General features: G+C 49.4%; 1 protein-coding gene across 1 annotated transcript; it reads left to right on the plus strand.

The window, feature by feature from the left end:
• Positions 1–7,253: 7,253 nt before the first annotated feature.
• Positions 7,254–12,147, plus strand: Marveld1 (MARVEL domain containing 1). The gene is made up of 2 exons (XM_004838613.3): positions 7,254–10,042; positions 11,220–12,147. The coding sequence occupies exon 1, from the start codon at positions 8,003–8,005 to the stop codon at positions 8,522–8,524; it is 522 nt and encodes a 173-aa protein (XP_004838670.1). The 5' UTR covers positions 7,254–8,002; the 3' UTR covers positions 8,525–10,042; positions 11,220–12,147.
• The last annotated feature ends 345 nt before the right edge of the window (positions 12,148–12,492 follow it).

Raw genomic sequence — 12,492 nt, forward strand, 5'->3', positions numbered from 1 at the left:
GTCTGAACCTGAGCTGCAAAGTCTTGATGGCTGAGGTTGACTTGCCAGCTTGGGACCAGAATTTAAAACCCATTTCTTCTACATCTGGGGCCTGGACTGGGGAAACCTGAAGACTAAAACTGCTGACTAGAGAGCTTCAGTGGCTTCTCAACGTGACCTGATGCCCTCAGAGTAGCCAGACTTCTATGAGGGCTACAAGTGTGCAGGGCTACAAGTGTGATTTTAGCAAACAAGACAGAAGCTGTGTTGTCCTTTTGCCATAACCTGGAAGTAATAAATGTTGTTTCTTATCCCATGAGTCACAAGCCTGTCCAGATTCATGGGAAGGGGACATAGGCCTAACATCTTGATGGGAGGAAAGGCAAAGAGTTTTCCCTAGAGTGAAACTCAAATGCAAACTCTGGTAATTCAGTTCCAATTCTTATTGGGTCATTGTGAGGCATATAGATCAGTGTAATTTATCTCAAGCAAAGAAGCAGAGAGGGCACTAACTATAAAGTTGCACTGTGTGCCGGAAATGAAGTCCAGGGCTGGGGATCTAGCTTATTGGCACCATGCCTATGTCGAAAGTGCAAGGTCCTGAGTTCGATCCCTGGTAAGAAAGAAAGAAAGAAAGAAAGAAAGAAAGAAAGAAAGAAAGAAAGAAAGAAAGAAAGAAAGAAAGAAAGGAAGGAAGGAAGGAAGGAAGGAAGGAAGGAAGGAAGGAAGGAAAGAAAGGAAGGAAGAAGGTCCAGCTGAATGACCCAGATCTACTGTTGCCTGTTGTTACCTCATCTCTGCTTATCAGCCCTTGAAGGTTAATTTTATGTATGAACTTAGCTGAGCATTGAGGTGCAGAGATATTCTGGTTGCTTTGATTCTTCTTCTCCAAAACTATTGTTGAAGTTGCCCCTGATGGCCATTGTGATCCTGGAGGTTGCTGCCTACCCCAGGTGATTAGGATGTTAAGATGGACTAATGCCTGTCTTGCTGGCATCAGTTCTTGTGAGAGTGGATTATCCCTGTGTTTTGCCTCTTTCACACACATCTGCTTCCCCTTCTGTTTTTCTGCCATGAATTGAGACAGACAAGGCCCTCACCAGATGTGACTGGTCATTCTTGGACTTCCCAGGCTTCAGGACCATGAGCTAAAATAAATCTCCTTTATAAATTACTTAGTCTCAAGTGTTCTATTACAGCAACAGGAAATAGACTAAAACACTGGATGTGTCTGGATGAGATGAACACAAGAATCAGTAAACTAAGTAAAGTATGTGGCTTTCCCTGGTGTGGGTAGAGCCTCAAACTTGAAGGCCTGAATAGAACAAAAAGCCTGATCCTCCTACAAGGATGAGGGAACTCCTTTGCCTGATGCCTTTGGGCTAGATGTAAGGTTTTTCCTGCTTTCAGACTTAAACTGAAACGTTGCCAGTTCTGGGTCTCAAACTCACCTAACACTGGCTGTACCATGAATCCTCTAAGGTTCCAGCTGGCCAGCTCTAGATGTTGTTGTGTTATAAGCCTCCGTAATTTCATGAGTAAGTGTAATTTACCTCTCTCTCTCTCTCCTCTCTCTCTCCCTCCCTTTCTTCCTTCCTTTCTCCCTCTTCCTCTCCCTCCCATTTCCCTTTCCCTCTGCCTCATTTTCTTTCTCCATCTCATTGGATCTGCTTCTCTAGAGAACCTTGGCTAACCCTTTCTCTTCTCTGCAGACCAGCTTCCTCTGACAACTCAGAATTTCTACCCCCCACAGATTAGCCTCACATATTGGCTTTGGTTCCCTTAGCACTAGTCTACTGGGGAATGAACACTCAAATTCCAGGTAAAGGATTCGGATAGGCCCAACTATCAGAGGCCAGCCCTTTGATGTTTTATCTCTTCCTGGACCAAGGCTGAAGTCCCAGATATATGCAGTGATTAAAAGCCTGCATTTGGAAACAAAATATTTGAGTTCCATTTCTATCTCTACTCCACGTGTGGTGTTGAATAATTCACGAAATCTCTTTGTGCCTCAGTTTTCTTATTTTAAAGTGGGGGTGGCTTTAATAGCCCCTACTTCACAGGGTAAATATGAAAAGTAAATGAGACAAGGGCAGAAAGCAGCAGGCACCATGCCTGGCACACAGTGCTCTGCAAATGCTGTTATTCCTATTGAGCCACTTCCATTCTTGCCCCAAGGCTGACTGGCAGAGTGGTGGTGATTGCCTGTCCATCTTGGTCAAGGGTTCCAACTTCACAGGTGAGGTGTCTCCTTCCCTCAACAGATGGTCCACTGGGGTCTCCATCACAGGTCCGGTAGGTGGGACCTTTAGCACCTCCTGGGCCTCTTCTGACTGTCTGGTCTCAGAGGAACAAATTAGCTTCAGGGGATACCTGTGGCTCTTGATCTGGTCCTGCCTGACCTCTGCTGCGGGGAAAGGGCTGAGCTTTGACAGTCAAATGCTTTCGCCACTTGCCCAGGCCCAGACCGTGGTCCCCTGACTCTGTCCAAAAATGCCCAGAGTCCAGGCTGCTTCATGGCCCAAGGACTCCTTGGGGGCTGGGTAAATGAGCCCTAGAGCTACCCAGGTTTCGACCTAGCACCCCCCAAATGGGAGCTTACTCCCTGAATAGCCTCATTTCCTACAACCTAGTGGGAGTCCCTTTGGAAACAAGACAGGAAAGGGAGCCACATGGGCCAGAGATGTGTCTGTCACAAAGATGGCTCCACAGTGCTTTATACAGAGTCTCCTGCCCAGTAGCTGTGTGGGTATTGTGTCACAGAGTGAGCAGCACTAGACTGTGAGTCAGGAGACCTAAGTTCTAACTTGGCACTGCCATCATCTAACATCTGTGTGACCTGGGGCAAGTCACTTCCCCTTGCTGGGCCTTGGTTACCTTCTCTGCAAAATGAGAAGCCTAGAGAAAATTGTCTGTCTGGCTTCTTCCAGCTCAGGCATACAATTACAGCACACCGCCAGGTCTATAGTAGATGTCCAGGGAATGTTTATTTAGTAATATAATCATAAGATTCAAGGCAGGATTCTGCAGGTCCTGGCACCCACCTTTCTTGCTATACACATTGCCTCTGTGCTCAGTGGATTTGTGTGAAGTGCCAGCCCATGGCCTGATACATAATGAGTGTTAAACAAATTTGAGCTGAGTCCATAATTCAGTACTTGTACAATAGCCTGGAGACTGAAGATAGAGCAGGGTCTCACTCTGAACAGTAAGTGCTGGTCATGATATTTCACTGTGAGCAATGTGTTCCTCCTTGTCACATGCTTCTGGTCTTCCTTTCCGTCCACACCGAGAGTCACTGCATTGGGGCTTAGAGAATCAACCAACATTATTCTTGTCCCCTGAGCATTCTAGGCTCTGATTTTGTTCACACGGTTCCCTCTGCCTAGAATTGTCAGGCAGCAGGAACTAGGATTTCACCCCACTGACAAGGGAATAAGTCAGTCTAGTGCTATATCATTGGTGCCTGTAGGTGACACTGGATTCCTGAGTCAAAAGAAAAAACAGCATGAACATTGTCTTAGCTACTTTTCTCATTGTTGAGACAAAATACCCGCTCCCAAAGTTAAAAGGGAAAAGATTTATTTAGCTTACAGTTCATAGAGATTTCAGTCCACAATTGGCTGGCTCCAAGGCAGGGTGGCACATGGCAGAGGGCAGCAGTTCATGTTGGACTGAAGGTAGCAAAGCAACAAGGGAACTTAGCAGCTTCTTTCTGCCTGTTTTATACTCTATCTAGGTTACCAGGATTAGGGAAGTGCCAAACCAATCAGTAACAACACACCTTAATCCCAGTATCACACACTCTAGACTCAGCCACCTCTGAAAAAGCCCCACAGTGACCTCATGAGACTTAGAGGGGACATCTAAACACAAGCCATAACAAGCATCATAGTTATGCCTGTTCCCCTGTCCTCAGTTCTCACAGGGGCAACATAGAGAGACCAAGATGGACATTACACATACATTTGTGACCTGGCTAAGAAGCACTGAACATGAGGAGCCTGCTGCTGCTCCCACCACCACCATTACTATTATAAGCACCCCTGCTCTTCACAGGAAGAACTTCCCTCATCTCTCCAGGTTGCTGGCTGCAAACACAGCCCTGAGGAATGGTTGAGTAAAGAACCGATATGCCCTTGCATTCTTGGCATACCCAGCAACAGCATTCAGGGATCGCTTTTCCCAACAAGTGCTATCTCCAGTGTCTGCTTGTCCATATTCTATGCATCCTCAAATGACACCTGTGCTTGACGATTTCCCCAGTCCTTCCTTCACAGTGCTGTCTCCTTCCCTTTTCTTGGTTTCCTTATAACCATCATCAATGCCTCTTTTTTTTGTCCACAACAGTCCCTCCACTTCAGCAGCATGCAAACACATAGGTGGGACTAGATTCTCTTCATTTCTGCTTGCCACACCTAGGTGTTTGCGCAGATGCCAGATTTGTTGAGTTGGACAGAATCAAGATCTTTCTGCATGGTTATGGTTTTCCAGAGTCTGCTCCACCGCCCTTTGGAATGCTTCCAGGATTCCAGAGGCTAAAAATATCCTCCCAAAGCCACTGCTTGGATCTTCCTTGTAAGGAGCGCCTTGATTTGAGGCTCAAAGTTTATGTCCACCAGGTGGCGCCCTGACCCTCACAGCGCCTGATGCCTGTTTTAGAAGATGGAAAGGATTCTCTCACAGTTTGTTCCCTTAGGTCTCCTGCTCACAGAAATCCTGTCAGCACCAGCCGGGTGTGGTGTCGACGCCTGTAGTCCCAGAACTTGGAAGGCTGAGACAGATGGACTGCTACAAGTTCAAGGCCAGCCTGTGCTACATAGTGAGTTCAAGACCAGTCCGAACTACATAGACCTTGTTTCAAACAAACAAATCTTGTCATCAGTCTAGTACCCAGGTGCAGTCCCTGGCTGCCCATCTGACCCTCAGCTCTGGGGAAAATCAGCATCCAGAGCGGACTGAGAATGTCCCTCCAGTCTGTTCTAATGAATGCTGAAGGAAAAGCCCTGAAACTGTATGAGTCCCAACACTGGACTTACAAATTGAGTTAATCAGTGTTTCGTCACTGGGACAATATACCTGACATACACAGCTTAAAGGAGGAGAGGTTTATTTTGGCTCACAGTTTCACATGTTTCAGCTCGTGGTCAGCTGGCTGTAAGGCAGAAACATCATGGTGGAAAGGCATGATGAAGGAAAGGTGCCCACCTGATGGCAGCTGGGAAGCTGAGAGGAAGGGACAAAGCCAGGTTGGAAGGAACTAGGGACCAGATGGAGTCCCCAGTTCATGGCCCCAAGAACCACCCAGAAGTGTTTCAAGCCAATCAAGTTGATAATCATGATTAAATACCACAAAAGTTGAATTCCATTAGGCAAGTGTTTTAACCTTTCTGGGTTCCTGTGAGAAAAGAAAATGTGGGAAATACATAAAAGTACTTAGAATGTGGGTGTGGAGTCAGTCCCACTGGGCTCCTGCTAAAAGGGTCCCTACTGGTTCTGTGAACATGGTCAGTTCCTCCAAACCTATAAGTGCTGCTTTCTCTATCAGTGAATCAGAACTAATAACAAATATTTTATAGAGCTGGTATAAAGATCAAGTAGAACAATGAATATAGAGTGCTTGTCATAGTGCCTAGTATATAGTAGGCATTCAGTTAATAGAAATCACATATACCTTTTTTATCCCTAGCCCCTAAATGATGCTCAGCACTTAATAAGTACTCAATCACAATATCCATTTGCTGAATAAAAGAATTTACAGGGCTGGGGATTTAGCTCAGTGGTTCCGCCACCTGCCTCGAAAGTGCAAGGTCCTGAGTTCGATCTCCAGTACCAAAAAACAAAAAATTTACAGAAGAAGAAACTGAGGCACAAAGAGGTTAAGTAGTCCTTTCCTCCAGGTCCTGGCAGGAATAGTGAAGCAATGATGTGTAGACAATATGACTCCAGACCCTGAACCTCCATGCTGTGCTATTTTGCACAAACATGGGATTAAACATCACCATCTGTTCATTAAAATAGACATATGGAGCTTTCTCAAGCACTCATATGTGGGCTGAGTTGGCAGTACAGGCATTAGCCCCCCCTAAAAAAAACCAGTTTATTTTTCTCCAGAAGGGATCCAGGATGCTGGAAGAGACCTGCTTAGCCAGGCCAGTGGCTGGCAGATTCATCTTATGACTGGGAGATGAAAAACTAGCTCTGCAGTGTAGGATCACCTGGAACCCCCATGCAAGCAAGGTCCCAGGGTAAGCAGGGCCCTCTCAGTGCCACTGCTGTTCCTGCAGCCACTCAGAAATCTACTCCACTTATATTTTGGGGGAGTCTCCTATGTCCCTGGTCCAGGCAAAGATGGATTAGACACGATAAACAATGGTTACCATTGTGGCGATCTCAGAACTACTGCAGAGGCATGATCCAAATGGAGCCCTAGGCAAGCAAGTAATCAAAAGCTGGAGGTTCGGGGGGCGGCTGGACCCAAGCTGCCAGCATTTAACCTGGACACTGAAGAAGTAGGAGTTTCCCAGCCAAGTGGGGTCTAGAAAGGATTATTCTGAGCTTATTTAGGGAATTTAGGGGGTTTGGTGGGGTTGGCATCTGAGTGCAGGGGGAAAGTGTAAGGGAAAGAAATGGAAATGGTGTATAAGGAAGGAAATGGAAAACTAGTCAGCTGGAAGTTGGTTGGGAACAGATTGTGAAATATGCCACCTAGAAGAGACAGGACTCTATTTTGTGGTCAGTGAGGAAACCAGTGAAATGAACAACCTGGTCTGTTTCAGAAGGTTGTGGAAGCACATAAAGATTGGATCTGGCCAGACATGGTGGCATATGCCTACAATCCCAGCACTTTACAGGCTGAGGCAGAAGGATTACTATGAGTTCAAGGACAGCCTGGACTGAGTAGCAAGACTCTGTCTCAAAAACAAAAACAAAAACAAAACAACAAAACAACAAAACAAAAGGTTGGATTGGAAGGGGTGAGAAGAGAGATCAACAATAACCACTAGTTTCAGGAAAATGAACCCCTCCAAGCTTTGTTTTGCTGTTCACAACAATGAGAGAAATAATTTTCTATCTCTAGGGCTGTTCTGAGGCTTAAATGAGAACCACAAAGAGCACTGGCACAGTACTATTAATGCAAAGCATCACTAAGCTCATCACAGGCTGGCTGGCCAAATAGTTAAGCACGTGGCCTTGTTATCTCTTGGACTGGGTTTGTGTCCTGGCCACAACAGTTGGCATGTTTTTAATGCAGGGAAGATGAGAAGATGGCCAGCATGGGATTGGATAAGAGGGTGGGGTTGCTATGGTTTGTGCCCAGTGGAGGGAGGGTAGTGGAACCTTGGGGAGTCAACCTTTACTCTGACCTGGGAACTCGATGGTGAGTCTGACAGTCTGAGCTCTCTGTAGGACAGGATGAGCTTTCGATGGGCATGGGCCAGTACTGTTTATCTTTCGGCCCAGTTAGGGCCAGGGGACCTCGACAGGGGCAATTACAAGAGAAACGGGAAAGAAGGGGGCCCAGTCAGAGGCTGGGAGAACGCTCGAGAAGCCGGCCTCCCCCTTGAAGACAGGCAGGGTTCGTAGGCAGGACGCGTAGGGGCGACACCAGGCGTGCCAAGCTTGGCCTAGTGGCTTAGGCAGGCCAAGCGAGGGGGCGAGGGTGCGCTCCGTCCTACCCCGGGGATGAAGGAATCGGAGCAGGGAGTCTGGCGCGCGGGAGAACGGGGGCCGCCAGGGTGGAGAGCCGACGGAAAGAGGGGTGGCAGGAAGCCGGGAGGAGCAAGAGGGGGTGGAGACCGTGGAGGGGAAGGGGAAAGGGCGGGTAGGAGGGGTGGAGAGAAGGAGAATAGGAGCGAGGGGAAAGAGGGTGGGGACGAACAGAGAAGCCGAAGAAAGGACCAGAGGGAGCCGGGGCGAAGGCCGCGGAGGGTGCAGCGGGACCTCGCCAGGCCGCCCCACGAGCGAGCCAGGCGCCGCCATTCCGCTGCTCGGGGCGCCGCCGTCGCCGCGCCCGGGGGCCATGCTCCCGCCGCCACCGCGCCAGCCGCCGCCCCAGGCGCGCCCGGCTCGCGGCGCGGTGAGCCTGCAGCGGCCCTTCCTGCGCGGCCCGCTGGGCGTGCTGCGGATCCTGCAGCTGCTGGCGGGCGCCTCCTTCTGGATCACCATCGCCACCAGCAAGTACCAGGGCCCCGTGCACTTCGCGCTCTTCGTGTCCGTGCTTTTCTGGCTGCTGACCCTGGGTCTCTACTTCCTCACGCTGCTGGGCAAGCACGAGCTGGTACCCGTGCTGGGCTCGCGCTGGCTCGTGGTTAACGTTGCGCACGACCTGCTGGCTGCTGCTCTCTACGGCGCCGCGACGGGCATCATGATCGACCAGACGCAGCGCCACAGCTACTGCAACCTCAAGAATTACCCTCTGCCCTGCGCCTACCATGCCTTCCTGGCGGCCGCCGTCTGCGGGGGCCTGTGCCTCGGCCTCTACCTGCTGTCGGCCTTCTACGGCTGCTGCCGTCGCTACCAGGGCAAGCAGGAAGTGGCGTGAGGCCGCCAGCGCCTACCGCGGCCGGATCGGCGACCGGGACCCATCCGGGTCCTTCCCGCCGCCCTGGGCCTGCGCGCCCTGGCCTCTGGCCCTGCCCTGCGTTTCCACTGCCGCCCGCGCCAAGGACCCTAGACAAGCCGACCCCGCAAACCACAGCGCCGACTCCAGACCACCGCTCGGAAGGCGCTGTCGGTCTCTGGGGACCCGCGCAGCCACCCAAGTGGCTGACTCACGAGCTCAGAAGCACCCCCCTTCACCACCCCTCCGCCCCCCTCTTCGGCAAAACTTAACGGCTCCTCTTCCCTATCCCTGCTGAGAGCAAGACGTGGACAGGCGCAGCGTAGATCCGGGGAGGCTCCCAAGTTAGAACCAGACGAAGGGTTTCGCCACTGCCCTCCCCTCTCCAGTCCCGCAGTCGAAAGAGCACCCCTTCCCTGGCCCCTCTTCAGCCTCAGGTGCTGTAAAAGGCTGGCAGGCAGCTGCGGGTAGAGCTGAGGGCAGGCCTCGGCTAGTCCTGGGATTAGTGACGAGTTTGGGTTTAGTTTGAGATTGTGTAGGGATCCTGCATAACACCTCCCTGCCCATCCCTGGTGCTTCAAAGTCTTGGGGTGGGGCCAGGCTTCAGAGGTGAGAATGGATAGGAAGACCCATGGGCTACACCCTTCTATCTTTGGAGTCTTCTCTCACCTCCTGCTCTGCCTCTGCACTTGGGCTTCTTGCAAGCCAGTCCCAACACACTAACTTCCCTGGCCTCACTGTAACTTAGTCTTTTCCCAGACTTCTACTCCATCACAGCCTTCAATATGTTTGCAGTAGGAATCCCAGAGCACCGTCAGAGAATGTTAAGGTGAGGCCCAGCCCCACTTTGTTACAGATAGGGACCTAGAGTCTGTTCTTGGGAACAGCCAACTTAAGAAGAGAACCTTGGGCTCCGCAGCATCGGTATTTACAGGAAAGCAGGGAATGTTCCAGGAAGCCTGACCCAGGAGCTGTTTCTACCTAAAAGCCCATTGGAAGCCCAATGGGTTGTCAATGGTACTGTCTCCCCTTCTTGGAAATTGGTGATGTTCATTAGCACAGCGTTGACTCTGAGACCCTGGTACTAGAAGCCCAAGCACAATAATTTAGTTTACTGTATTAACTGGTTCTGGGCCCTGATTGGTGTTTCCCACCTCAAGGTTCTGGGCATTTCTGTGCTGTCCCAATTCCTGCTTGTTCCTGCAGTCTGCTCTGTTGAAGATTTTGGAAACTCTTTCCAAGGGAATTTTTCTAATGGGGGACCCAGCCCAGTGAGGAGGGAGCTTGGCTCTTGCCAACCATAGATTTGGGAACTGGTGAACTCGAACATTCTTTTACATTGTTGGAGAATGAAGCCAAGGTCATCCAGATGTTTTCCCAGTTGAAGGGACTGTCACCTGTAGGAGATCCTGGCATAGATTGTGAGCTGGCAGGGTGCACCCTGTTTACCAAAGAAGATAAATCTCTGGAGCTGGGCTGAACAGCCAGCCTGTCTCTAAGGTAAGCTGTTTTCTTGTTTTCTGGAAGGGGGCATCGATTTTTGGATAAAAAGCACAGAGGCTCCTTTTCAAAAAGTTAAAAAAAAGGTTTTATTCAGAGCAAGTTGGAGGGATGACAGTACCCACAATGCCCATAGAGTTGTGAAAATACTCTTTTTGCTAAATCCTTCAAAGGTCTGTCTGCTCTTTGAAAAAGCTCAACCTTCTCTGGATTAGAAACCATAATAGAGGAGACTCCTTGCAGGGATTGGACCCAGGGCCTCATGTCTACTAGGCAAGTGCTCTACCACTGAGCTACACCTTGTAGCCCCTGGGGGCTTGTTTTTAAAACTTAGTCTTGAAGGTGTTGAGTTTTCCTGCTCTGGTTATGAAGTTGGTCTTTGGGATGGGGGTGCAGAACAGGTCTGTAAGTTTCATGTAGCCCTTAACATAGCCCAGCTGTGTGTTTGGAGCTATGGAACTATTTTACATGTCTTCATGTATTCAATAATATTCAATAATACTATTGTGATGGATTCTAGTATTTTTCTCATTTTGTATATGAGGAAAATGAGCCCTAGAGAGATTAAATAACTTTGTCCAAGATTTCTCTACTAATGAGTGGGGGAACTCAGATTTGAGCCCTGACAGTCTGGCCTCTTTAGCACCAGGCTATACTATATATGGTAGTAACTCAATACATGTTTGATATTGCTAATGTAGTTATTTAGACTTTTTTTTTTCTGAGGCTGGGGGTGTGGCTCAGTGGAACAGCATGTGCTTAGGCACCCTGGGGTTAATCCCAGAACAAAAAAGTCTTTTTCCTAAATTGGGATGAAATATGTGTAACATAAAATTTGTCATTTTAACCATATAGTTCAGTGGCATTAAACACATTCACATTGTTATGCAACCATCACCACTATCCATTTCCTAAACTTTTTTAATCTTGTAAAACTGAAACTCTACTCATTATTTTTGTTACTTTTTTCTCTCCTCTGGCAAGTCTCAGAACACTGAGCCCCACAATCCCAAGTACTTTAACGTCTTGGTAGGCTGGACCTCCACTATTGTGCTCTAGGAAGAATAACTGATCCCTCATGTCTGACCAGAGATGTTCTCAGCCAGAGCCTGAGGCAAGCCTTGCTGGAACACTTGAGTGCCTTGGAAGCCCAGTGACTTTCATTCTTCTCTTGCAGGGTTCTGTGTTGCTGAGGCCATGGAGATTCCCAGAGCTGGTCAAGCTGGCCTCTCCCTGGGCCCACTGCCCTGGCTGGCAACACCATTCTGGCCTGGGCCAGTGGAAAATTTCAGTGTCTTTACTGGTATTTGGAACAGGTGGGAAAGGCAGTGACCTCTGCCTAGCAGCCTCCTTCTACACCGTCCAATGGAAAATTGATGTAGCCTCAACCCAAGTGAAATCCTGATTCCTTTGGTGCTGTGATTTGGGCACAAGATTCCAGATACCTGGAATGGAACTCTGGACTCTACCCTTAACAATGGATTTTAGTTCCAGCCTTTGTTCTTTTTCCTTTTGCCTTTTTTAGATCACCATCTAAGTTGCATCCTCAGCTCAGGTCCCGCCCCTTCAGATCTCTTTCTTGGTCCCCCAGCCCTAGGTCTGTGGCCAGGTGACCTTACTCAGGAGCAGACATCTTGGTACTCATGGTGCCTTAATCCATCCAGACTTCCCTGTAGCAAGTCTGGAGCTTACTGGCTCCTCCAGATGTGCCTTCCTGCTTGGCTTCTAGTGGCTTGGCAGTCCCTCTGCCAGATGAGAGAAGGAGCGATAAGATTGTGGCCGTATCCACCCTCCTTCCCAAGGTTGTGTGCCGTAAGTATGGCCACCTGATCTGGCCAGAACTTTTGGCTTCTGGAGGTATACTTACAGGCCTCCCTCCTTGACCCCAGGTCTCAGGTCACCTCAAGGCACCCTGGCAGATCCTAGCCCAAAAATCTGGGACCATTTGTGTATTCAGGAGATGATTTTGACAGTGCTCTGCAAAGGCCAAGGGAGAGACTCCTTGGGAGGAGTGGGGGTAGTAAGGGAGAGAGCACTGGTGTGCCTTATTCAGTAGCTTAGTAGTGGTTCCTTATGCTTTTCTGAATAAACTGTGTTTTTTCTGATCTCGGGGATTGTGTCTTCTATCCTGGTCCTCCAGAGTAATCTCTTTGCTCTCCCATGTCTTCATGCCACATTGCCCTGCACCCCACCCCCACCTCCATTGTCCCTTTTCCTTCTGAGGGAGGGGAAAATGACTTCATAGATTTCCAGTGTGGTTAGGAGCAGGGGACAGGGGTTGTCTGAGGTTGGGAACCAGAGGGTAGAAAACTCTGTGTCTCTGGCTGAGGCTGGAGGGAATTCCAGAGGCTCCTGGCCTGGCTCTCAATGGGCCTCTGTTTGGGAGCTCCACTGCCTATCCTGCCAGCACAGAATGACCGTGGTTGTGGAGCCAGAAAAGCCCTGTTCTA

Source organism: Heterocephalus glaber, unplaced genomic scaffold (assembly GCF_053883595.1).
Source record: "Heterocephalus glaber isolate CG9 unplaced genomic scaffold, H.glaber_assembly_v1.0 deba00001497, whole genome shotgun sequence".
NCBI classification, from domain to species: Eukaryota; Metazoa; Chordata; class Mammalia; order Rodentia; family Bathyergidae; genus Heterocephalus; species Heterocephalus glaber.